The 24,262-nt window shown below is 48.9% G+C and overlaps 2 protein-coding genes across 4 annotated transcripts in view; both read right to left on the reverse strand.

Moving 5' to 3' along the window:
* Positions 1 to 12,214, reverse strand: part of FBXO41 (F-box protein 41) — a 127,401-nt gene extending 115,187 nt beyond the window's left edge. Inside the window, exon 1 of the mRNA XM_079990808.1 lies at positions 11,811 to 12,214. The gene's annotated coding sequence lies outside the window, so the exon portion shown is untranslated. The remainder of the gene's footprint in view (positions 1 to 11,810) is intronic.
* Positions 1,520 to 15,444, reverse strand: EGR4 (early growth response 4). Of its 3 annotated transcripts, XM_079990958.1 has the most exons (4): positions 15,349 to 15,444; positions 5,794 to 6,103; positions 5,374 to 5,491; positions 1,520 to 3,712 (listed from the first exon to the last, which is right to left on the reverse strand). In XM_079990958.1, exon 4 carries the CDS (start codon positions 3,702 to 3,704, stop codon positions 2,370 to 2,372), a length of 1,335 nt encoding a protein of 444 aa, XP_079847084.1. In that variant the 5' UTR covers positions 3,705 to 3,712; positions 5,374 to 5,491; positions 5,794 to 6,103; positions 15,349 to 15,444; the 3' UTR covers positions 1,520 to 2,369. The 3 variants fall into 3 exon arrangements, with proteins under 3 accessions (XP_079847084.1, XP_079847085.1, XP_079847083.1); XM_079990959.1 differs by lacking the exon at positions 5,794 to 6,103; XM_079990957.1 differs by having other exon boundaries at positions 5,374 to 6,103.
* Between the last annotated feature and the right edge of the window lie 8,818 nt (positions 15,445 to 24,262).

Raw genomic sequence — 24,262 nt, forward strand, 5'->3', positions numbered from 1 at the left:
GTAAATATGCTTTACACAGCCTCTCTCTCTGCCCTTCTGTTGTGAAGAGTTATTTTCTCTGCTGGCTTGCGTGCTCAGCTTCTGAAGGTTTCTGAGGTTTGAGTCGCAGTTACATGCTGATTCAAGGACCGGAGATTGCCTGGCTGCCGGCCGGTGGGCTGGAGCCAGTTGGGGGCCTGCCAATTGCCCTTGTTCCCTTGGACGCATCCCAACAACATTGACAAGCCTAGAGCTTCAGGGGGCCACATTGCAGTGATTGACAGGGCCTGGGGCAAAAGTGTGCAGAGCAATGAATCTCTCAAAATTCTAGACATTGTGGATATCCTGTGAAGTTGAATGTTGGGAGATTCAGGACAGATAAAAGAAAGTCCTTCTTCGCGCAGCACAGAGTTAAACTGTGGAACTCCCTCCCACAGGAGGCAGTGATGGTCGCTAACCTGGATGGCTTTAAAAGAGGATAAGACAGCTTTTGGAGATGCAGAGCGCTGGGAACTCATGCCATGGAGAGCCTTGATAGAAAAATCAGAGTGGGTGCAGGAGAATTACCCATGTGCTGGGCCCGGGGGTTAACCCGAGCAACGTGGTCCAGGTCTGGTCCTGAATCCAAGGGCTCCATGAGGAGTCAATCCGACAGGGCCAAGGCAGGAAACCAGGCAAGGTTAGGCACAGGGTAACAGGCAGGTTCTAGCAAACAGCAATGTTGCTCCCACAACCTGGGGTGGGGTCCGACAGCCTTTTATCTTTGTCAGGGTACCTGCCGGTCCTAATCCCCTGGTGACTCACCTCCCTGTCTCACCTGAAGGCGAGCACTCCTCCTGCAAGTACTCAGGTCTCTCCTTCTCTCAGATCTTAGTCTCTTCAGCTCGGGAGACATCGGTGGGTTACTAGACCCAGGGGCCGCCTCAGCCTCCCCTGACCCAATTGGTAGTGGAGCAGCTGTAAGTGATGGCTCAGCTGAAAGCAATGAGGTAATCCCCGCATCTGGAGCCAGGGCAGGCTCAGGCCCCTGACTCAGCTCAGCTGGTGCTTATTGCAGGGGAACCTGTGCAGACTGGGACTCTTCAGGATCAGGCCCCAGACTAGGTTCAGATGATGCCTGAGGCAAAGGATCTGGTGCGGACTGAGACTCCTCTGGTTCTGAATCCGAGCCCCAGCCCCAGACAAGAGGGGGTTTGGGCAGGAATCTGGATAGATTTGGAGAGGTGATATCTTTGGCTGTGGGGGGGGGGGGTCTCTGTTCCTCTCCACAAAGCAGATTCCTGGATCCTTTTTGCTGCTAAATGAGCATCTCTGCCTAGGAGACCCTTTCCCACTTACATCCGAAACACCCGTTGTGCTGCCTTCAGGTAAAACAGGGAACTAGGAATTGTCTCTCAATCCCCACTACTGAAGGGTTTGGGTTTCTCAGGGGGTGGGGGGTGGGGGTGGGAATCTGGATTGGGGTCAAAGCTGGCGGTGAAAAGCAACATAGAAGAAATCTTAAAACTTTTTTTTATATAGATTAAAACAAATTTTGTTTATTGTAAAAATAAACACAGCTTTGTAATAACCCTGACACATTCTGTTTTTACAAAGAGAGAGATTTACATAAAAAATGAGAATCACCCCGCCCACCCAATCCTGCAATCACAATTATATACAAAATGTTCATTAAGCAAAGTTTGCCTACTCCATAGCAACAATTTGCATCATTAACAAAGCAATGAACTGTGCTGATTGTATACAACTTTGTCTCCTTCCCCAGCCCTGCGGTTTGAACATGAGAAATTTTATTTTTAGGATATATTTTTTTTAAATTACCCCTCCCCTCTCCCTGGAAGGCCCATTAAAGTGCTTATGTGATGAAAGTCGGTTCAGTTCATTAAAAACCGTAAAGTTGTCTTGTTCTTGTGTAAAACAGAGATAGGTGTTTCTCTCCCCCTTGTAATATATATATATATATTTTACGAATGCTGTTTGGGAAATTCAGCTCCTTGCTCAGCCCGGCTCGGCCACTGGGAGCTGTCCGCTACTCATATGGTGCTGAAAATCAGAAGCTCACCTCTGCTAAAATACAGATTTCTCTGACAACTCAGAAGCTGGCCTTTGGACCTGAACTCCTCTGCAAATGAGCATGGAATGACTTTGAATTCTTGCCCGCATCCCACCAGACCCTTTTGGTCCCCTCCATTCACGTTCTTCCACCCGGACACCTCCAAAAAATGAATCAACAGGACAAGCCACAATGCTTGTGTCCAGCCACGTCTATCGTTCCTTTCAACTCTCTGCTGCACGAAGGAACCTTAACCTGAGTTTCCCAGAGGCCTTTCCAGAAAGAAAAAACCTCCCCGCAAAGTCCCAACAGGATTCGCACCCACACCCCCGGGATTTCACAGCATCCCGAAAGAAAGTCCCACGGAGTAGAAGCCCAGGCCTTTGAGCTTCTCCTCCGCCCGGGCTTTCTGCTTCAAGTGGACTTTGCTGTGCCTCTTCTTCTCGTCGCTCCTGGCGAACCGGCGCCCGCAGTCGTCGCAGGAGAAGGGCTTCTCCCCCGTGTGCGTCCGGATGTGCGTGGTCAGGTGGTCGCTGCGGCTGAAGTTCCGCAGGCAGATGCGGCACTGGAAGGGCTTGTGGCCGGTGTGGATGCGCAGGTGGCGGTTGAGCTCGTCCGACCGCGCAAAACAACGGATGCAGTTCTCCACCGGGCAGGCGAAGGCTTTCTCGTGTGGTTTGGGGCAGAAGCATTTGGAGGAGCACTTCCCCCGGCGAGGCTTCTTCTTTGGCTCTGGGACGGCTCCGGGGGTCCGGCCGGGGGGTGGAGGGTTGACCAAGGAGCTGGAGGAATGGGCCAGGAAGTCCGTCATGGGAGTTGAAGGCGGGGTGTGGCTGGTGTGTAGTCTCTGGTCATTGGTGGTTGCCAGGTTTGGCATGACCTCAGTCTGGGGCAAGGAAGACTCAAAGTCTTGGATGAGCTGGGGCGGTAAATTGGGGATCTTGGCCTCTACAAAGTCACTGGGGATCTGTGTGAGGGTGGAGAACCTTTCTGGCAGGCAAGTGAAGTCCAGATTGTGTCCGAAGGAACCCGACTGTTCGGGGAGTCCGTTGAGCTCCGACTGGCAGCTGACGGACAGCACATTCTCGGTTTTTGATGCCAGTTGGGAGAACATTGTCTGGCTGGCCTCTGTGGGGCGGAATGTCTCTGGAGCGGTGTATTCCGCTGGTAGGTAATTCTGAGATTGGCTGAGAGGGTCCCAGTGGGAACAAGGAGATTTGAACTTCTCCAGGGAAGGGGAGATGGCGGACAGCTTGATGTCCTGTTTGCTGTCCAACAGTTTTTCGCTAAAGAGGCATTGGGAAGAGGCCCCCACGTCGGAAGAAGGTTGGGCTTGCTGGATGGTGTCAGGGCTGGAGAACGTGGAATAGCTTTGCTCAGCTAATGACGGCCGCACAGAAATGTTCAGCTCGGGCTGGCAGGTGGAATAGAGGTCCAAATGGTTCTGAATGGCCTCTGGGACACTGTAGGCGGCATCCGGCTGCCTTTGGTGGGCCTCTGAAGACGAGAAGGGAGAAAGACCAAGGATACCTGACATCAGGTTGAAGAGGGACTCCTGGTCTTGGCATTGCTCTGTCTTGATGAAAAAGCTGCCCGTATAGCTGACCGGTGGGGAGGGCTGTCCGGAGACGAAGTAGTAATCTGTGGTTTCAGGGTTCATTGTGGCGCCCATAAAGTCACCTGGAAAACAGAAACACAGCGTTTTCATTACAAATAGAATCATAGAACACCAGAGCTCCACAAGAAAAGGCAGCAGAGGTTTCTGGGAAGGTGCAATGGCCCCATAGGATGGTGGCACACATAGCTTTGCAAGCAGATGGCCGCAGCTTTAATCCTTCAGCCAAAAGGGTCCCGGCATCATATAACTGTCGAGTTGGAAGGTTTCCCAATGGTCATCTGGTCTAACCCCTTGCAATGCAGCTAAACAGGTGGCCATCGGGTGGCAGGTGATGGGATGAGCCCCTTGCCTGACTGTGACATTGAAGATCAGGCAATAAATCAAGGACACAGACCTGACCTACATGGACCAATAGCCTGAGCTGGTAGAATGTAGCTCCCCATGGCCCTGTTTCATGCCCCAGATGCAATAGGGGTGAGACATGTCCTGCTGTGAGGTGCCTGCAATGAGGCTCTCACACTTGTTCAAGGTGGATTTGCAGCCTAATCCAGCAGTTTGAGGTGGGTTACGATGCCCACGCACACCTGACTCATTTGACCATTATAACACTTCTAGGAGGTGAGTCGGGCTCAAGGCTTCATGGACCCAGGGCTAGATCCCAGAGTTGGTCTCCTTGGTCCAGGTCCTAATGGCTCCAGAGCACGTGAAATAAAGGAAGAAGGAAGAGTTCCTGAGCATGTGCAGAGTCTAAGCAGCTATAACCAAGCCTCACAGGCTTGGGATCTGGGGGGTAAAGGCCTCCACCAGTTGCATTTCAGCCTTGACCCTTCCTTTTAGCAATTAACCATTGGTTAGACTGGGAGACAGCAAGTAGGTTGTCCTAGTGAAGAGATACAAGATGGGCTTCAGTCCATCTAGCTCAGAACTGTCTGCGCTGACTGGCAGCAGCTCTGCAAAGCTTCAGGCAGGTGCCCTTCTCAGCCCTACCTGGACATGTTACCTGCATGAAAGGTAGAGGGTCTACCATGGAGATAAGGACTTTCCCCTCTTGGACCCAAGCACAATTTTCAATCCAGTGCAGAGCACTGGCCAGAAAAGGGAAATTCTAAATGGGAATAACCCAAATTTGGAGCACTGGGGTGCCACCATTCCCTATCTGTGAAATGGGAATAATAATGTCCTGCTGTTCTGCAGTTGGATGAGCTGCCTAGCAGGGAACTTGAAGAACCACCTCCTTTGTAAGTTTTGGGATAAACGGTTAAACCAGCACCTGTCCAGAATGCTTTGAGCACATATAGAATCTGGTGGGCACAAAGCAGGGGTTGGATTGGATGGCCTCGTAGGAGCCCTTCTGGTTCTATTCTATGTTTCTTTTGTATTAACCTCCCCCCTCACACACCTCTAGCCACGCAATTCTAATGAATGCCATCACAGCCTATTTCTAAACCACATTCTCCTACTAACTACCCCTCCCACACATCATTTTAAACAATTAACGGACTCTTAAATTTACCCTAACCATTATAACACCATCATTTCAGAGAAGGGCATTTGCCCGTGCCGCTGTGCGCTCACAAATCTGATGCCGGTCACCTGCCCCCCGGCTTGCCTTCACGTGAAATAATCAGGTTAAAAAATCCAGAGCAGGTCCATCCACCGCCCCGCCCCCCCCCCCCCCCGCCCGACTTCCCAAGGTGAGATGGAGCAGGCTTCTCTTCCTTACCTGGGAGAAAATCAGAGGCTCCCTCCCTCGGCTGCTCCGTCAAAAGTTGGGACTCCTGGTCCTGCCCGGAGATGGAAGCGTCACCTGCGTTCAGCTGACGCTTGTCATACAGAGAGTCCTGGTGCGAGAAATCCATGGTGTTCAACATGTCCAAAATTGAAGAAAAGGAGATGGGAATGGGGGGGGGGGAGAGAAGGATGGGAGGAAAGCAGGAGGTGTGGAAGGGTGGAGAGAGCCCCCTCCCTGGCTACTCAGAGGCCCCACTAAGCCAGAGGTCGCTTCAGCTCCAGGTGGGGTGAGTAAAGGGATCCTCCGACAGGTGGAAAGACGCAGGGATGCTGGTCCTCGGGTGGCAGAGAGAGAGGAGGATGCTCTGAATTCCTAGGGAGCTGGGGGCTGTATCTGTATCCCAGGCCTCACCTGGGCTGAGCTCGGCAGGTGCGTCTCTCTCTCCCCTCTTCGGTGTTTGTAAGCAAAGAGCCGAGGAGACGCAGCCTGGGTTTATATATCTGCCTCTGATCTTCCGCTCTTCCATTTCTGGAGTTCCCCGAGCGAGGCTGCTGTGACATAAATGCCCATATATGGACTCAGGATGCAGGCGAGGGAGACCCAATAAGGAAATCTCTCCCTGTGACGTTTTAGCATCTTTTTTGGCGCCGGGCTCTCGCCACCTCACTCCGCGCGCTCTCCCCTCCCCGCTCTCTGCTTTGCGAACAACAACAGTTCATATCTAGATGGTTAAGAAAAGGGAGGGAGAGGGGGGAGAAAATAAAACAAAATTGGCCGTCAGGAAGTTGGAAGCCTCCAGAAATCCTGCAAAATCCTGGAGGTGGGTGCCTAATCACCAGAACCACCCGACGCCTGGTCCTCTCTGGGCTGCTGCCAGGCAATGCTTTGGCACGAGCACCAAGGGGCGCTGTTGCGCAGTGGGACCAGATGGAAGCGGGCTTCCCTCTAGTCGAGGCGGCAGCTGCCGGTCTGAGGGGAGGGGAGGTTTCTAGGTCACTGGCACAGGAAGATCAAGGTGAAAGAAGGCCAGGATCTCAGTGTTGGCAGAGCTCCACTTTTGGATGAAGGAGAGGGAGCGGGTCAGCTGAACATTATCCCCTCATTTATAGAGTTATAGAGTTGGAAGGGGAACCCCCAAGGTCATCCAGTCCAACCCCCTGCCATGCAGGAAGTCCAGCTAAAGAAATCCCTGACAGATGGCCATCCAAACTCTCTCTTTGAGAACTCCAGCAACCGAGAGCCCATCGCCTTCCGTTCCACTAGAACAAAGCATTCTTACTTAACTGCTATGTTTTGTTAGTAATAATCCATTGCATTGAGAAAGCTCAGCAGTGGACAGACCTGGATATTTGAACCTCCTGAGGTTGCTTGCCACCCCTCCCCAGAAAAAAGGGAGAAGGGGAAGCGATACGCTATCTGGGCACATACTACATACGGTGCAAGGAAGACCACTGGCTCCAAACCTTTGCCAAAAGGCTGCAGCATCCATCACCCCAGTCAATTCTGCAAACTTCCTGCGCTTCTGTTAGTACAATCCTTACTGGCATGAGCCCCATGCAGAGAGCAGGTGCAAAATAATAAGTGAACAGTGGCAGGTGGCTCAAGAAAGTGAGCCACGCCACATGTGCAGGGGGAGGAGAGGAGATTCCGGAGACCAAGCTGATCTGGGGTGAAATCACAGGAGCCCAGGAAGTCGTCTTATATAGAGCCAGGCCACTGGTCCATCCAGGGCAATACAGCCAGCACTGACTGACAGCAACTCCCAGGACTACAACCAGGCTTCAGATTCCCAGGCGTACCAGGAGACGTTGGGGATTGAACCTGGAGCCTTCAGGGTGGCAACAATATGGATGAAATATAGGATCATAATCAGAGTCATTTAGCAGCATTCCACGTGTAGTGTTTACTTGCATGCCCACCAAACAGACAGGGAGATAACATCTTCCATGGGCACAGTGTTATTTATTATATCAACACATTTCGACTATGGAACTCCCTGACACAGGAAGCAGTGGTGGCCACCAATCTGGATGGCTTCAAAAGAGGATGGGACAAATCCATGGAGGATGAAGCTATGGAGGAAGCAATGCTTCTGAATGCCAGTTGCTGGAAACCACAGAGTCTTGTGTTCGAGTCCAGCTTGCAGATTTCCCATTAGGGCATCTGGTTGGGCACTGGGAGAACAGGGTGCTGGACTAGAGATGGGCCACTGGCCTGATCCAGTGGGCTCTTCTCATGTTGTTATGCTATCAGTTGCATTATTATATGCACTCCCTGCATACATTCGCCCAGAGTGGCTGGGGAAACTCAGCCTGATGGGCAGGGTATAAATAATAAATTATTATTATATATTATTACTTGCGCAAACACACAGCACAGAGACATTTGTATCTGTTGGATGCAGAGGCAAATTAGGCAATCATCTTCTCATGTTTGTACATGCAACAACACAGGTGTGTTTGTGGCGATTGTGCAATGCATAGACCGAGCAAAGTTTGTGCAGTGCATTTATATGAACAAATGGTTCATATGGATTAAGCAAATCCCCTCCTTCTGGCCTTCAGTGTAGCCAAAGAACAGGGCGCCTTATCAACATGATCCAGACAAAAAGGAACATAGAATCATAGAACTGTACAGTTAGAAGGGATGCCAAGGGTTATCTAGTCCAACCCACTTTAATGCAGGAATCTCAGCTAAAGAATCCCTGACATCCAACCTCTGCTTTAAAAATTACAATGAAGGGGAGTTTACCACCTTCTGAGGTAGTCTGCTACACTGTCCAACAGCTCCTAGCACCAGAAAGTTATTCTCCCACATATATAGTTGGAAACTCCTTTTTTGCAGTTTGAATCATTGGTTCAGGTGCTTAGGAGCAGGAGAAAACAAGTTTGTTCCATCTTCCATGGGACAGCCCTTTATATATTTAATAATAATAATAATAAATTTTATTTATATCCCACCCTCCCAAGCTTTAGCTTAGGGCCCCACGCTCTTGGGGCCCCCAAAAAAACTTAAAGGAAAAAAACACACCTGGATGTACATTTCCAAAATATATGATAAAAAAATACAATAAACCCTACATACAGCAACAGTGTTTTTGTGTTGTGTAGGCTCCTATGATGTAAGTCATGGGCCCCATTACCTTCAGTCCCTGCCTCACGCTATGCCACTGGATGGACCTGCTATCACTGCTATACAGTGGTACCTCGGTTTACGAACTTAATCCGTTCCGGAAGTCAGTTCTTAAACCAAAACTGTTCTTAAACCAAGGCGCGCTTTCCCTAACGAGGCCTCCCACTGCCAGTGCCCTTCCACCGTTCAGATTCCGTTCTTAGACTGAGGTAAAGTTCTCAAACCGGGACACTATTTCCGGTTTTGCGGAGTTTGTAAACCGAATCATTCTTCAACCGGACTGCTCTTAAACCGAGGTACCACTGTATATATTTGCTGTATATCATTGTCCAAAAGGAAACATAGACCCTGGGTAAGCACTCCTGGAATCTCACCCCGCTGCAGCATGTCACAATATCACCTCTCAATCTTCTCCCCAGTTGGACTTGGGCTACCGTCACCCCCTGAGAGGCTGGCTCTCAGAGTGTGGGGAATTTGCGTTATTGGGAAGAGCACTCTGAGTGCAAGCCGGACTTCACGTGACGGAAAAAAGACCGTTCTTAAACCAAAACCGTTCTTAAATCGAGGCGCGCTTTCTCTAATGAGGCCTCCTGCTGATGGTGCCCTTCCACCATTCGGCTTCTGTTCTTAGACTGAGGTAAAGTTTGCAAACCGGGACACTTGTGATGGTCTGGGATTTGGATTTGGCTGCTGAACCTCAGGAATCCCAGCCTGCACAGGAGTCCCCACCTCCAGAACCAGCTGAGCCGGGACTGGGGCTTGAGCCTGAAGGGTCCTCACCTGTGCTGGATCCTCAGGAGCAGACACCAGCTGAGTCTGCTCTGGCTCCTGAGGTGATGGAGGACCCATTGCCTGCAGGTGCTCCACTCTCAGCCCCGTCAGAGGAAGCTGAGGTTGCCTCTGGGTCCAGTAATCCTCCAGCCTCTCCTGAGCTGCAGAGGCTCAGGGCAGAGAGGTGGAGGGAACTAAGTTCCTGCAGGAGGAGTGCTCGCCTCCAGGCCAGGAGAGGCGAGTCACCTGAGGATCGGGGCCGCTCTATGCCTCGGGGCAGATAAAAGCTGGCCAGCCCCGGTCCCAAGTTGTGGGAGCAACATTGTTGGTTGCCAGTTCCTGCTTGGACCCTGTCCTGCTTTCCGGCCAGAATTCCTGACCAGCCCTGGTTCCCTGCTTGGATGCCTGTTCCTGACTTCACCTGACTCCCTGCTTCAGCTTTTACGGACTGTCTCCTTGTTGCCCCTTTGACCATAGACTGGACTAGGACCTCGCCTCTCGGTTAGCCCCCGGGACCAGCACAACACTACTTCTGGTTTTGCGGAGTTTGTAAACCGAATCGTTCAACCGGACTGTTCTTCAACCGAGGTACCACTGTATACAGCTGATGTCTGGAGGGACACAGATCATCAGCACTTGACAGGATCCGGCTGTCGCAAGGCATCTTCAGCTGCGGTTACACAACGGAGCAGCCTTTAATGACTTTGGCAAAAGGCAGCTACCCTGTTATGGGAAGCTGTCAAGGCAGCTTTACATCTCCCCAGGCTCTCATTCACCTTATGCTATTTTTGCCCTGAGTGCAGCTCTCGTCGCTCCAGTGTCTTCTAGAAGCACAGAAGGTGTTGGTTTTATTCGCTTCCTGCTCTCCGCCCCCCTCCCTCTCCCTTGGTTCTTCCCTCTTGCTTTTCTGCCTTAAGCTCAGCCTTCCACACTTTGCTTTTTATCCTGCACAGGCTGGTCCTGGTGCTTTTTCCTGACGACCCAGATCGATAGATGATAAGCAACACCTTTCTTAAATGGGCTTTGTTCACCTGAGCAGAGAAGGTTTTCTGCCGGCCTTTTCCACAATTCGATGAATAGCAATGGCTGAGGCCACATAATGCAGCTTGCATTCAAAACGCTTTCCCCAGCCATGGCTTCCCTCAAAGCATCCTGGGAACTGTAGTTCATTAAGAGTGCTGAGAGTGCTTAGGAGGCTCCTATTCGCCTCACGGAAATACAATTCCCTCTTGTATCATTCTAGAATAGCTCAGCTGGTTAGAGTGTGGTGCTGAAGATGCCGAGGTTGCAAGTTCGATCCCCGCGAGGGAGAGCTGAAAATTCCTGCATTGAAGGGGGCTGGACTAGATGATCCTCTTCCAGCTCTATGGTATGAGATTCTATGAGCTTCCAGGCTTCCAAGCCTCCTCTCTCCCACCACTCAGGGAAATGAAGGGGGCGGGGACTCAGAAATCTATGGGATGCTGCACACCGGTCCAAGCAACCTGGAAGCAAGCGATGCAGTGCTTCCTCAAGAGGATGAGGATGCTGCGATGGTGGTACCCAGGCCCACCTGCTCTCTTGAAAGCCCCTCCGCAAAATGCATCCAAGACCTTGCTGTGCCAGGGATTTCTGAAAGGGATCCCATCTCTTTCCAAAGGTTGTCAGCTGAGCACCTGCTGACTTGCCCACCTGTCTGCCCACCTGGCCAAGATACCTGCCAGGAAGGACTTCCCCTTTCAAGTCGGGGGTTTTTTAAGAAGCAGCAGAGAAAAATCACTGGTGGATCTCAATGTTAGTGTAGCTTTGTTGACTTCTACAAGGCATGATAATATTCATTTCTGCTTAGGTGTGTTTTTCAAAATGTCAGGACCTTAGTTATGGTCCACGTAGGCTTAGAAGGACGGCTTTAAATGTGTCGTGTGGGTGAAACCAGAGAGAGAAGGTGGCCCAGCCCTCCTTCCTCACCCACCACTGTAGAAAGAGAAAAGGTTGCCTGCCCCGGGTTAGGGGATGTCCCATAGCTCCAGGGTGGAGAACCGTGGTGAGAAAACATGTAATGTTCAACGGAAATAATCTCAGGAAGCCGGAGCCTTGAAGAATTTCTGCAAGTCAGCACAATCAATACTAGTGGGCTAGTTGGACCAATGATCTGGCTTGCCATTTTACAGTGGGGGCTGGCTGGTGCCCATTGGCAGGCAGAACCAACACTCGGGTTTCCCTCAATGCTCTTCTCAGCTGAGTCCTTCAATGACAACACTGGTGCTAAGAAGGAGGTGGCGGCAGCCAGTGCTACTCCTTGTGAAGGAATGGGTTTCTGTGCAGTCAGTTTGAAACGGGACCCCAAACCCCGCTTTTCTTCTTTCTCCAAAAGAGCATTTCTAAAATGCCTTAACTTGAGCTGTTGAGCAAATGCATAACAAGAACACAGCTGTACAAACAAAGCTCTCTCCTTTATCAGTCACGGCAATGGACGACCTTGGCTGTTCCAGTGGAGTAGGGATGACATGTCTGGGTCTTATCTTACTACACTCTGACGCACAGACCTAGTCTGGGAACAGCGCCAGAGTGTGTTCTTGGAGCTGGTGACCTCTTGCTCCAAGATAAGAGTATAGGAACAGGAATACTCTTTTATAGTCAGAAGTACAGGAAGGAAAACCCTTTTATGGTTAAGAGTACCGGAGCAGGAACATCTGTGATGTCAACCTGTGTGTACAAGCTGACGGGGCTGGATTCCTGGGGAAGGGGGGAGAGGGTGCCTGGAGGATATATATACTGCATGAAATTTCTCATTTCTTTGGACTTGCTGTGGACTGACCACGCAAATGCCTTTCTGCTGCTCCGGAGAGCAGAAATAAAGAACTCTTTCTCTGAACCAACCCTCGGTGTCATTTGACTTCCTTCCTCCCATCCAGGAGCAACGCAGAGCCCACCAATTGGTAAAGTCTAATAAGGCTACACTTCGACAGGTCGTCAGTAAGGCAGGTGGGTGGGAGCAGGCTGAAAACAGACTGAGATGCCTGGGGGCTGTACGCCATTTGCCCAGAAGGACCAACCACAGCATATTTATATGACATGTCGATGAATAGGCTTAGGATTTTATATAAGTTAAGTGATGAATCAATACGTATAATTTCAAAAGGTAAAGATTAAAAGATGTTAAAGCTAAAGGTAAATTTTATAAGAACTCTGATTTGGAAAACCGTTAAATGGATATGCATGGAAATTCAACCAAGGGGAAGCGAGGAAGTCACTTAACAATGTTAATGAGCATAATTTCTAATAAGATTATGATTTGGGTTTGTTTGTTTGTTGTCTTGTTTGTTTATAATTTTGTGAAAATTAATTTAAAAAATTGGGGAAGAAAAAAAGGACCATTTTTTAATATAAAACATAAGGCTTAGCTGACTTGGAATCCTCTCGCACAGAAGCATCAATGCATCTAGTCAAGCATCCTGTGGCCAAATTCACAGTGGTTTTCATAAAGTCCCATGTGATATTCTTGTGGAGAAGCTGGTAAAATGTGGGATGGACGAGTAACTGTTAGATGGATTTGTAGCTGGTTGACTGACCGAACCCAAAGAGTGCTCATTAATGGTTCCTCGTCATCCTGGGAAAAAGTGAGAAGTGGGGTGCTTCAGGGTTCTATCCTGGTCCTGTTGTTGTTCCATGTCTTTATAAATGACTTAAAGAAACTGAGGGATGCTCATCCAATTTGCAGATGACACCAAACTGGGAGAGGTAGCTAATGCCACAGAAGACAGAATCAGGATTGATGATTGGAGAACTGGGCCCAAACTAACAAAATGAAGTTCTTTAGGGACAAATGTCAGGTTCTACACAAGAATAACAGCTGCACAAATATCAGATGAGGGACACTTGGCTTGCCAGTAGCACATGTGAAAAGGCTCTAGGCGTCTTAGTGGACCACAAGCTTAACATGAGTCAATGGAAACTCCAGCGGGTGCAGAATGCCACGGTGAGACTCCTTATGGGGTCCTCACCATGGGATCACATTCACCCGGTGCTATACCAGCTGCACTGGCTCCCGGTGGAGTACAGAATCAGGTTTAAGGTGCTGGTTTTAACCTTTAAAGCCCTATACGGCCTAGGACCCTTGTACCTATGGGACTCCCTCTCCTGGTATGTCCCACGGAGAACCTTACGGTCTTCAAACAAAAACATCTTGGAGGTCCCAGGCCACAGGGAGGTTAGGCTGGCCTCAACCAGAGCCAGGGCTTTTTCGGCCGTGGCCCCGATCTGGTGGAATGCTCTGTCACAAGAGACTAGGGCCCTGTGGGACTTGACATCTTTCCGCAGGTCCTGCAAGACAGAGCTGTTCCACCAGGCCTTTGGCCAAGGCACAGCCTGACTCCCTCCTTTGGTAATCACAGAACTCTACCCCAATGGTTGCCATTAATTTGATTTTGAATTGATTTTAGAATGCTGTATTACTTTTATTGTTGTTAGCCGCTCTGAGCCCGGCTTCGGCTGGGGAGGGCGGGATATAAATAATTTATTATTATTATTATTATTATTTATTATTCTAGACCACAATGTAGGATTGTAATTCCGGCTCCCCACCCACAATTCTCTTTCAGAGGGACTCCAGCAAAACAGCTAATGATCTTCTAGGCTGCATCAACAGAAGTATAGTGTCCCAGTCAAGGAAAGCAATAGTTCAGCTCTATTCTGCCGTGATTATACCACACCTGGAATACTATGTCCGGTTCTGGGTGCCACAAATTAAGAAGGATTTTGAAGAGCTGGAACATGTGCAGAGGAGGGTGACCAGTATAATCAAGGGTCTGGAGACCAAGCCTTATGAGGAAAGCTTGAGGGAGTTGGGTTCCTTCCAACTCTTCAGCTCTGTGAAACAGATGCCTGCTCAAAACCTGCAATCAAGATCTGAGCACAAAACTCTCACCTCCTGTGGTCTCCAGCAACTGGTATTCAGAGGGCAAAAAAAAAAAAAAGTTAATGCAATTCTAGGCTGCATCAACAGAAATATATTGTCCAGGCAAAGAGAAGGAATAGTACCACTCTATTTTGCAGATGATGACAGCAGTCACAAAATTAAAAGACGCCTGCTTCTTGGGAGAAAAGCAATGACAAACCTAGACAGCATCTTAAAAAGCAGAGACATCACCTTGCCAACAAAGGTCCGTATAGTAAAAGCTATGGTTTTCTCAGTAGTGATGTATGGAAGTGAGAGCTGGACCATCAAGAAGGCTGATCGCCAAAGAATTGATGCTTTTGAATTCTGGTGCTGGAGGAGACTCTTGAGAGTCCCATGGACTGCAAGAAGATCAAACCTCTCCATTCTGAAGGAAATCAGCCCTGAGAGCTCACTGGAAGGACAGATCCTGAAGCTGAGGCTCCAAGACTTTGGCCACCTCATGAGAAGAGAAGACTCCCTGGAAAAGACCCTGATGTTGGGAAAGATGGAGGGCACAAGGAGAAGGGAACGACAGAGGACGAGATGGTTGGACAGTGTTCTCGAAGCTACCAGCATGAGTTTGACCAAATTGCGGGAGGCAGTGGAAGACAGAAGTGCCTGGTGTGCTCTGGTCCATTGAGTCACAAAGAGTCAGACACGACTAAACGACTAAACAACAGCAACAACATTTTGCCTTGGTCAGACCACACCTGGAGTGCCGTGTCCAGATCTGGGTGCTACGGTTTAAGAAAACGCCCTCTCAATTTATCACAACTTAGCAAAAACATGACGTACATTCTTCTGATTTTTCTCCTTGCTTAACTCTGAGGGCTAGAAACGCAGCCCTTTCATTTTAAAAATGAAGACTCAGATTCTTGGAATTCCTGCTTACTTAGGCTGCACCAGAGGCCAAATTCCATGGTCTGTGATGCAAAAAACAGGCACAGGGCCCTATACGTCCCCTGACGGATATTCATTCTTCTAGTTAAGGAAACCAGTTGGCAGACTGGAGTCTCTGGCCCCAGAAATGAGACCCACATCTCACTGCCCGCTTCACTGTCCCCAAGACGTAGGACTGCAAATTTGGCAACTGGTTCCCATAAGAAGCTCCCGTTTCGGAACTGCCCTGCCCGCCATCAACTCACCAGGACATCCTGAGACTTTGTGGTTTGGATCCGAGGGCCCCTTTGCCCCCTTTCCTACAACTGTCCAACCGACTCCTCCTCTCCTTTCAGGACAACTTCTAGAATGTGCATCTTGCAGGTTCCTACGGCAACCGGCATGTGGCCAGCCGGGAGCATCCTGGCACAAGTCCCATCGCAGCTTTTCCACATCCCCGGCACAATCGTGACTTTCAGGGGGAAAACAAAGAGAAGGCAGAAGTAAACAGAGAGATGCATGACAAGGGCTCCCTTCTGGCTGTTCGACACTTTACACCCTCTGTGTAAACAGTTGTCTCCTGCTGCGGATTCAGACCAGCGTAGGGAACTATCCAAAGCAGTTTGCCGCAAGCAGGAAGCCTTGGAGTCCTGTGGATAAGTTTCCAGGAGGATTTGGGGTTCAAAGAGGGAAGTATTTGTAAAGCGCTTGAATTCTTCTCTGGCTCAGGTTTCAACCTGAGCCAGAGAAGAATTTCTGACTTCCCCCCCTCACCTTCCCCCCTTCCTGTTCCCCAAAGGGATTTGTTTTTTAAAAGAAGCCCTTGCTTGCAACTCGGAGATGTTGGCAGAAGAGCCACGGTACCAGGTGAGACCACCTGGGACAGGGCAGGGAGCCTTTTCCAGTCCCATGACCACAATCTCATCCAGATCATCTTCCAAGAACCAGATGTCTGTGGTGGTCAGGAACAGAGGCAAACAGAGGTGCAGCAGTAAATTTAAAGTTTACCTTTGTAATGCAGGGTTTTTTTTTATTGATTGGTGATGTGATGATGATGATGATGATGATGATGATGATGATGATACCCTGCCCATCTGGCTGGGTTGCTCCAGTCACTCTGGGCATCTTCCAACACATAAAAAATCAAACACTGAAAACTTCCCTATATAGGGCTGCTATCAGATATTCCATCTTCCCTCCATGGAGCTTGAAGTGATACAAGTGATTCCCATTTTATCCTCACAACTACCCAAGGCTGCCCAGTGAGCTTCATGGCCAAGGGGGGATTTGAACCCAAGTCTTCTAGGCTGGAACACTGTACCCAGCCTACTCCCATACTCTGGAACTCTCTGTTGAGATGTGTCCAAGGAAACGAGGGCAATTTACAGGCCCCCAGCTGGCTCCAGCCCACTGCCCGGTAGCCGGGCGATCACCGGTCCTAGGCACAGCATGAAACAGTGACCCACAGCTTCAGAACTCTTCAGAAGCTGGAGCACGCTCTAATCAGCCGAGTAAATAACTCTTCGCAACAGAATGGCAGATAGAGGCATATGTAAAGCATATTTACAAGCAGTTTATTCAGGACAAAGGAAAAACATGACTTCTCCCTTTCATGTCCAAGCAAGCAGCTAAAGCAAAAGCCATACACAAAACGGAAGTTCCCAGCAAGCAGTGCTGGACTGTAAACAGGCATGGGACACACAACAATCATGCCTGTTCCTTTTAAGGTGGAATGGAATATCCTAACACTCCCTCCCTGAAAAAGCCAAACTGGCTCCCTCCTAGTTGTCCTTCTGTTGACAAGTGAATACATGGGTACCTCGGGATGCGAACAGGATCCGTTCCGGAGCCCCGTTCGCATCCTGAATAGAACGTAAGATGCAACGGCGAGTCTGCGCATGATGTCATTTTGAGCTTCTGCGCATGTGAGAGAGGCAAAACCCGGAAGTAACATGCTCCGTTACTTCTGGGTTGCCACAGAGTGCAATCCGAAAGCACTCAACCTGAAGCACATTCAACCCGAGGTATGACTGTACTTCCTTGTTCCAACAGGCTCTTGGTAACTGATTGCTTTTTAATGAAAGGGCTGGTTCAAAAAAGGGCTGGTTCAAAAAAGAAAAAGGGCTGTTTTTATTGTAAAGGTTTATTATTTGCATGGTTTTAATCAATATGCATATAGATTTAATCCTATCAATGGTTAATCTTTAACGATTGGTTTCTCTATATTTTCAGCAGTTCCCATTTTTGTTCTTCTCCCGCATTCTTTGACAGCCCCAGGCAGAATTCCCAGGGGCTTATTTCTCATGTCCTTTAAGATGCTGGCCGGGGCTCATGGGAGTCTGAAACTTCTAGTGGGCACCAGGTTGGCAAAGGTTTCAAACGTTCTGCAGTAACAGAATGTTCACAAACACTCCAACTTCTGTGCGGTGAAAGATCCATCAGGACTGCAGAAAATCTCCTCCCTACCGGACAGGAGGAAGTGCGTGGTATTGGGAGGGAAGGAGAGAGGGAACAGACAGGGAGGGCAGGACTCTGGGTTGGGGAATTAAGGGGTCCAAAAATGTTTTTTTAAAAAACCCTGCAGGCAGGTGCCTGAATCCCAAGCACATTTTTGAGTGCAGGTGCCTGGTTAATACATGTTTCACTGGAATGCTGCATCAAGTGCATGAGTGGTTCGGGTGGTGCATGGTTGCCATGGCAACGCCCGGCAGCGGAAGATGACAGGTGGAACAAAATTTGGCAGTGTGTGTATCCTCATCGCACAAGCTGAGCGCTCCCCTTCGGAGCTTCAGCCCATGAGTCATGCTCTCCTTCGGGATCCTGCAAGGCTCATCTAGTAGCTTCCAGATTGATTGATTGATTGATTGATTGATTACTTATTTGGAGCATGTTTGACTCTGCTCTGCTGCCAAAACAGCTCCTGGAGTGCCTTACATACATTCGGTTAAAACAAGACAGTCGCTGCCCGCAGGCTTACGATCTAACCCTCCACAACACAAAGGTAAAAGGGACAGGGGAGGAAAACTTGGGCACCAATTATTCTTATAATGATCAGCTGGCACAGCTCAGGGGCAGGAGGTAGCTGATGCCTCTGAGCTTTTGGCAAAGCTGATGGAGGGAGCCGTCTGTTTCGTCTGTTTCGTATATCTTCCCATTGGGGTGGAAGGCCTCTTTCATTTTTTCCACTTCAAAAATCAACAACACATTGCCTCTTTTGTACTTCTGTAGATCTTAAGGTTCCCCGAGGCAAGCTGATGATATCACCAAGCGTCCCAGTGGTCCCATCTCGACTCCTTTTCTGTTGGTACTTAGCATAGGGTTACCAGAGGTCCCCGTTTCCCGGGGACAGTCCTCAGATTTGCAAATAAGTCCCCATACAAATTCTATCCCCGGAATGTCCCCGGATTTCATCTGATGTCCCCGGGAAATGCAGCGGCGGCAGTCTCATCAGCCCAGAGCAGTTGGCTGGATTCAGGAGCTGCTCGGAAGTCCCCATCTGATGGTGGTGCAGGGGTGTAGTGTGGTGCAGGGGTGTAGTGTGGTGTAGTGGTTAAGAGCGATAGACTCGTAATCTGGTGAACCGGGTTCGCGTCTCCGCTCCTCCAGATGCAGCTGCTGGGTGACCTTGGGCCAGTCACACTTCTTTGAAGTCTCTCAGCCCCACTCACCTCACAGAGTGTTTGTTGTGAGGGAGGAAGGGAAAGGAGAATGTGAGCCGCTTTGAGACTCCTTAAAGGGAGTGAAAGGCGGGATATCAAATCCAAACTCTTCTTCTTCTTCTCTCAGATGCAGCTTCCGGGCTGCCTCCACCTTCCCTGAGCCCAACAACTAAGCTGTGAAGGGAGGCTTCATGCTGCCTATCGGAGCAGCCTCCCAACTCCTACTCGCGTGCAAGCAGGAGCGGGGCGGGGATCTCTTAGCTGGGAAGGGAGGCTTCACGCTGCCTATCAGAGCTTGCGTGCGAGAAGGAGTAGGAATGGGATTGGGGCAGCTCCAATGGGAAGGGAGGCATTGCGCTGCCCGAGCCTCACTGCGCTCTCAGCCCTCCTTCTTCGCCTTCCATGCCTGACCCACCGCACACTGCTTCCCCCCCACCACTGAAGAACCAACAACTCAGGGTCTGCCCAGGCTCATGGAGAAAGGAGATAGAAGCCTCGGAGGAAGGGGAAATATGGCGGTTGAGGTAAAGGCAGCAGCTGCCTCTCAGCCACCGCCATCACTGCAGCATCAACGTTCTGAATGTGTAGTATTTATTTATTTAAAGTGTTCCCAGATTAATTGAAAAATATCTGGTAACTTCAACTTCGCACACACATTTGGTATTAGTGGGACTGATGCTCAATCCCACAGGGGCCTGAGCATTCCTGGCATATTCCTTGGGTATAGCAGAGACATCACCTTGCCAACAAAGGTCCGTATAGTTAAAGCTATGGTTTTCCCAGTAGTGATGTATGGAAGTGAGAGCCGGACCATCAAGAAGGCTGATCGCCGAAGAATTGATGCTTTTGAATTCTGGTGCTGGAGGAGACTCTTGAGAGTCCCATGGACTGCAAGAAGATCAAACCCATCCATTCTGAAGGAAATCAGCCCTGAGAGCTCACTGGAAGGACAGATCCTGAAGCTGAGGCTCCAGTGCTTTGGCCAGAGAAGAGAAGACTCCTTGGAAAAGACCCTGATGTTGGGAAAGATGGAGGGCCCAAGGAGAAGGGGACGACAGAGGACGAGATGGTTGGATAGTGTTCTCGAAGCTACCAGCATGAGTTTGACCAAACTGCGGGAGGCAATGGAAGACAGGAGAGCCTGGCGTGCTCTGGTCCAGGGGGTCACGAAGAGTCAGACATGACTAAACGACTAAACAACAACATCTTGCCGAAGTGGCTTGGATGGTTCTCTTTCAACAGATGAGCACTATAAATCCCACCCATCTGACTGGGCAGCCCCAGTCAAAACTTCCCTGCCTTCAGATGTCTTCTAAAGGTTGTGTAGTTACTTATCTCCTGGGCTCATGGGTCGCATAACTCCATCCCCTCCAACATTTCTCCGATGAAAATAGGGACATCCTAAGGCAGCCTTTCTCAACCTGTGGGTTCCCAGATGTTGTTGAACTACAACTCCCATCACCCCTGGCTAGCAAGGCCAGAGCTCAGGGATGATGGGAGTTGTAGTCCAACAACATCTGGGAACCCACAGGTTGAGAACTGCTGTGACCTAAAGGAAAGTGGGACATTCCAGGATAAAATCAGAAATGAGGATGGTTTCTGTGAATTGGGGACTGTCCCTGGAAAATAGGGGCACTTGGAGGGTCTGCCAATTCAAAGCAAGTTTCCCTGGAGGATAATAATAATAATAATAATAATAATAATAATAATAATAATAATAATTTATACCCCACCCATCTGACTGGGTTTCCCCAGCCACTCTGGGCAGCTCCCAACAGAATATAAAAAACACGATAAAACATCAAACATTAAAAACTTCCCTATACAGGGCTGCCTTCAGATGTCTTCTAGAAGTCAGATAGTTGTTTATTTCCTTTACATCTGGTGGGAGGGCGTTCTACAGGGTGGGTGCCACCACCGAGAAGGCCCTCTGTCCGGTTCCCTGCAACCTCACTTCTCGCAGGGAGGGAACCACCAGAAGGCCCTCGGAGCTGGACCTCAGTGTCCGGGCAGAACGATGGGAGTGGAGATGCTCCTTCAGGTATACTGGGCATAGGCCAATTTTCTTCCGATGCAGATTTCATGCAAAGATGTTTTCAAGAGCCCCCTGGTCTGACAGGAAACAGAGGCAGCCCTCCGGATTCTTGACACAACAGAAGACTTATTTCTCTTTCGATAGCAGGTTTGTTTTTAAAAGGGGGGGGGGGAGAGACTCTGGCAATGCTTAAAGCACACAAAAACATTTCCCTGGAAACAGGAGCTTGTGGCATAATGTGCCAGAAACAAAGGTGATGGAGGGAGAGAATGATGCACATTGTTCTTCCAGGTGATCATTAGGCAAGGTCTGGAACACAATTTGCATCAGCAAGTGTTCTGTCTTTCCCACCCTGGTCCTCCTTCCTCATTATTGGTTTCTCACCACTTCTGCCACATTCATTCTTACAAGATGATGATTCATCTTTTTTCAGGAGCGGTGGGAAAATAATAAAAACACACGCACACACATACACACCTGAAAAATTAAACAGCTAAGACCTGTCATCTTGCTGGATCTGAAAATGCTGAAAATGTTGGCAGGTTGTTTTTTTTTTGTTTTTGTTTTTTTTTGAAGAAGAAGGTGGATGTCCTAAATTCATCACAAATAATAATTTAATAATAATTTATTGTTTATACCCCGCCCATCTGGCTGGGTTTCCCCAGCCACTCTGGGCGGCTTCCAAGAAAATATGGAAAATACAACAAAACATCAGACATTAAAAGCTTCCCTAAACAGGGCTGCCTTCAGATGTCTTCTAAAAGCCAGGTAGTTGTTTATTTCCTTGACATCTGAGGGGAGGGAAATATTAAGCAGTTTAGAGGTGCTTTTAAATAAAACACGAGGGTCATCATTGGCTGAAGCCTGCCTGGTGGGCTTTGGCAGTGGTGTTTACACATGCTGTGAATATCTGCTGCTTTTACACTGTTTTCTGATCTGCCTGTTTCCTCTTCCCCTCTAGACTGTGTACTGCTCTCCCCACCACAGCCCCAGCATTATTAAGGAATATAGTATGGATGGGTTAATTATAAATGGCCAATTCATTCTGCAAATGTCTGGTGCTTCATGAGTACTCAATGCTCAGCCACCCACACCTTTCAGGAAAATAGTGATAGCCAAAAATATTTTGAAAAGAGAGAAAAAGATGTCCATTTCATAACAGGAACAAAACAGAACACAAGAGATGCAGAATTTAATTGCATGACTAATGTGGTTAATAGCCATTGGCCAATAGCCAAGAAAACAAATCTGTGCTCTAGCGATCTATTAATGGTAGCTGATTACCGAATAAACATAACTAACGGCTACAGATGAGTAGTTTCTACATAATATTGTTAAGATCAGGTCCTTGACTTCCTATATTGGGCTTTGGGTGGGGGAGGTATTTGCTTGTAAGCCACCTTGGCTGCCCTAGCTGAAAAATATCCTGGAAATACCTTTAGCAAAGAAAGAAAGAAAGAAAGAAAGAAAGAAAGAAAGAGAAATGCAGGGATTTTCCCCCTGTTTATTCAGTCTTCATCCCCATTTGCTACTACAAAGCCCATTGGGAGGTGAGACTGTATCTGGCCTTTACCAGCATGAGTTTGACCAAACTGCGGGAGGCAGTGGAAGACAGCGTGCTCTGGTCCATGGGGTCACGAAGAGTCGGACACAACTAAACGACTAAACAACAACAACATGGCAATATTTTAAGGGGAAAGGAGAGGCTAAGTTCCCAGATCAGAGAAATCCCCTTTCAACAAATGCACTCCTTCAACATGATTTTTGCAGCCGGAACAGCTTCCGGTCTTTCCTTCTTTTCCCGTGCCCCCAGTGTCAGAGCAGCCTTGTCTTCTTCCTTAAATGCACAATTCTCTCTTTTATTTTTAAACTAGCCCACCCCACAGAGTACAACCTGTTCCACCCTGAGGGGCAGGCTTAGAGCAGCCGGTTTTGTAACAATGGACTAGCCAGTGGAGAGTTTAGCTGCTGCAAAATGCTGCCTTTTAAAAGACCAGTTTTGTTTCCAGGGAGGGGAGGGGGCTGGTGGAGAGGCAGAATCCGAGACCCCAGCAGGAAAAATCCATAAGTGGCGGTATGTGTTTTCCTCAAAGAACCTCCATCAAGCCCATTTGAATCAAATCCAGAAGCTCTTTGTAAGTGCATCATCAGCGCCGAATTCGAACAGATCATATTCTCCCCCCTCCATCTTTCTGGAGCATTAGAGACGTTGTCATGTGGGAAGATTTAAAATAGGCTGTTGCCAACATCCTGCCAGGAGCAACCAAAGCTTGCATAACAGGCGAGTGGAGGAATTATATCAGCACTAGATGGAGGAAAGCCTTTCAGGTAGGAGCACTGCACCAGTGCCCAAATACCTTCACGCTTGCATTGTCAATTCCAGCCGCTCTCCACCCTCTGAATCCCACAGGGTTCTCCGATATATTTCACATTTACAAAGCCAGACTGCAGCCTGCTCCGGATTTATTTATCTGATCTGCGGCTGTGTTCTCACACAGGCCTGTTTACCGGGCAGGCGCCTGCATTTCCGGTGATCTAAACCGAATTTTTAAAAAGTCTGAGCTTTTGGTTGTGAGTGACCCTCCCATATCTTAACATAAGAAGGTCTTCTATCTAGTTTTGCTATGATTTATCTATTTACTCCTTGCACGGTTTTCTCCCCCTTCCTCATTTAATCTCCAACGACAATCCTATGAGGTAGGTTAGACAGATGTCCAACGCTCTAGTCCAGGCATCCCCAAACTCGACCCTCCAGATGCTTTGGGACTACAGCTCCCATCACCCCTAGCTAACAGGACCAGTGGTCAGGGATGATGGGAATTGTAGTCCCAAAACATCTGGAGGGCCAAGTTTGGGCGTGCCTGCTCTAGTCTAACCACTACATCACACTGCCTCCTTTCATGTATCACTACTCTATTTTATACTGCTTTGTGTTGAGGGTTTGAAGTGGAAAACAAATACAAAACCTTTATAAATTTCTAAGAAAAGACCAGAGTGCCTTCAGACTGAGGCTCTGCTGTAAACAACTGTTACTAACAGCCCCCCCCCACCAGTATTGGATTTCCACTGAAACGGTAAATCTGGTTTAAGGAGGTGGGGAAATAAAAGTTGTGGGTTTTTTTGAGGCAAATAAGATTGTGCGGAGGCTGTGAAAAACCTGTATGTGTGAGGGGCACCAACCCCACAAAAAACACCTGCCTGAAAGCACCTTTGCACAAACCATCAGCAATAAGCCTTCAATAAACATGGCTTAGTTTCTCCCAGAGGGAATTGTTGTGGCATCCATCTGTCTCAAGAGATGTTGGGGTGTGCTGCCCAATGGGCACAGTATTTCACACTGGCAAAGTTTGTTAAGTTGTGGGTGAACATCTCAGACGACACAGCGATTCTTCAGACAGCTCTTGATTATTCACAGGCCAGAACAGAACTGGGCTGAAGGGTTCAGCCAGCCTGCTTATATAGAGCTCAACTACAAAGCAACAGTAA

The sequence above is a fragment of the Podarcis cretensis genome (genome assembly GCF_951804945.1).
Source record: "Podarcis cretensis genome assembly, chromosome: 9".
NCBI classification, from domain to species: domain Eukaryota; kingdom Metazoa; phylum Chordata; class Lepidosauria; order Squamata; family Lacertidae; genus Podarcis; species Podarcis cretensis.

What these genes read in the sequence shown, in the direction of transcription:
- EGR4 (XM_079990957.1), bottom strand. Translation starts at nt 5,521, where the DNA reads ATGTTGAACACCATGGATTTCTCGCACCAGGACTCTCTGTATGACAAG. An exon ending in AGCCTCTGATTTTCTCCCAG is followed by an intron (nt 3,713 to 5,373) that starts GTAAGGAAGAGA and finishes TCTGTTTTCCAG; the next exon opens with GTGACTTTATGGGCGCCACA.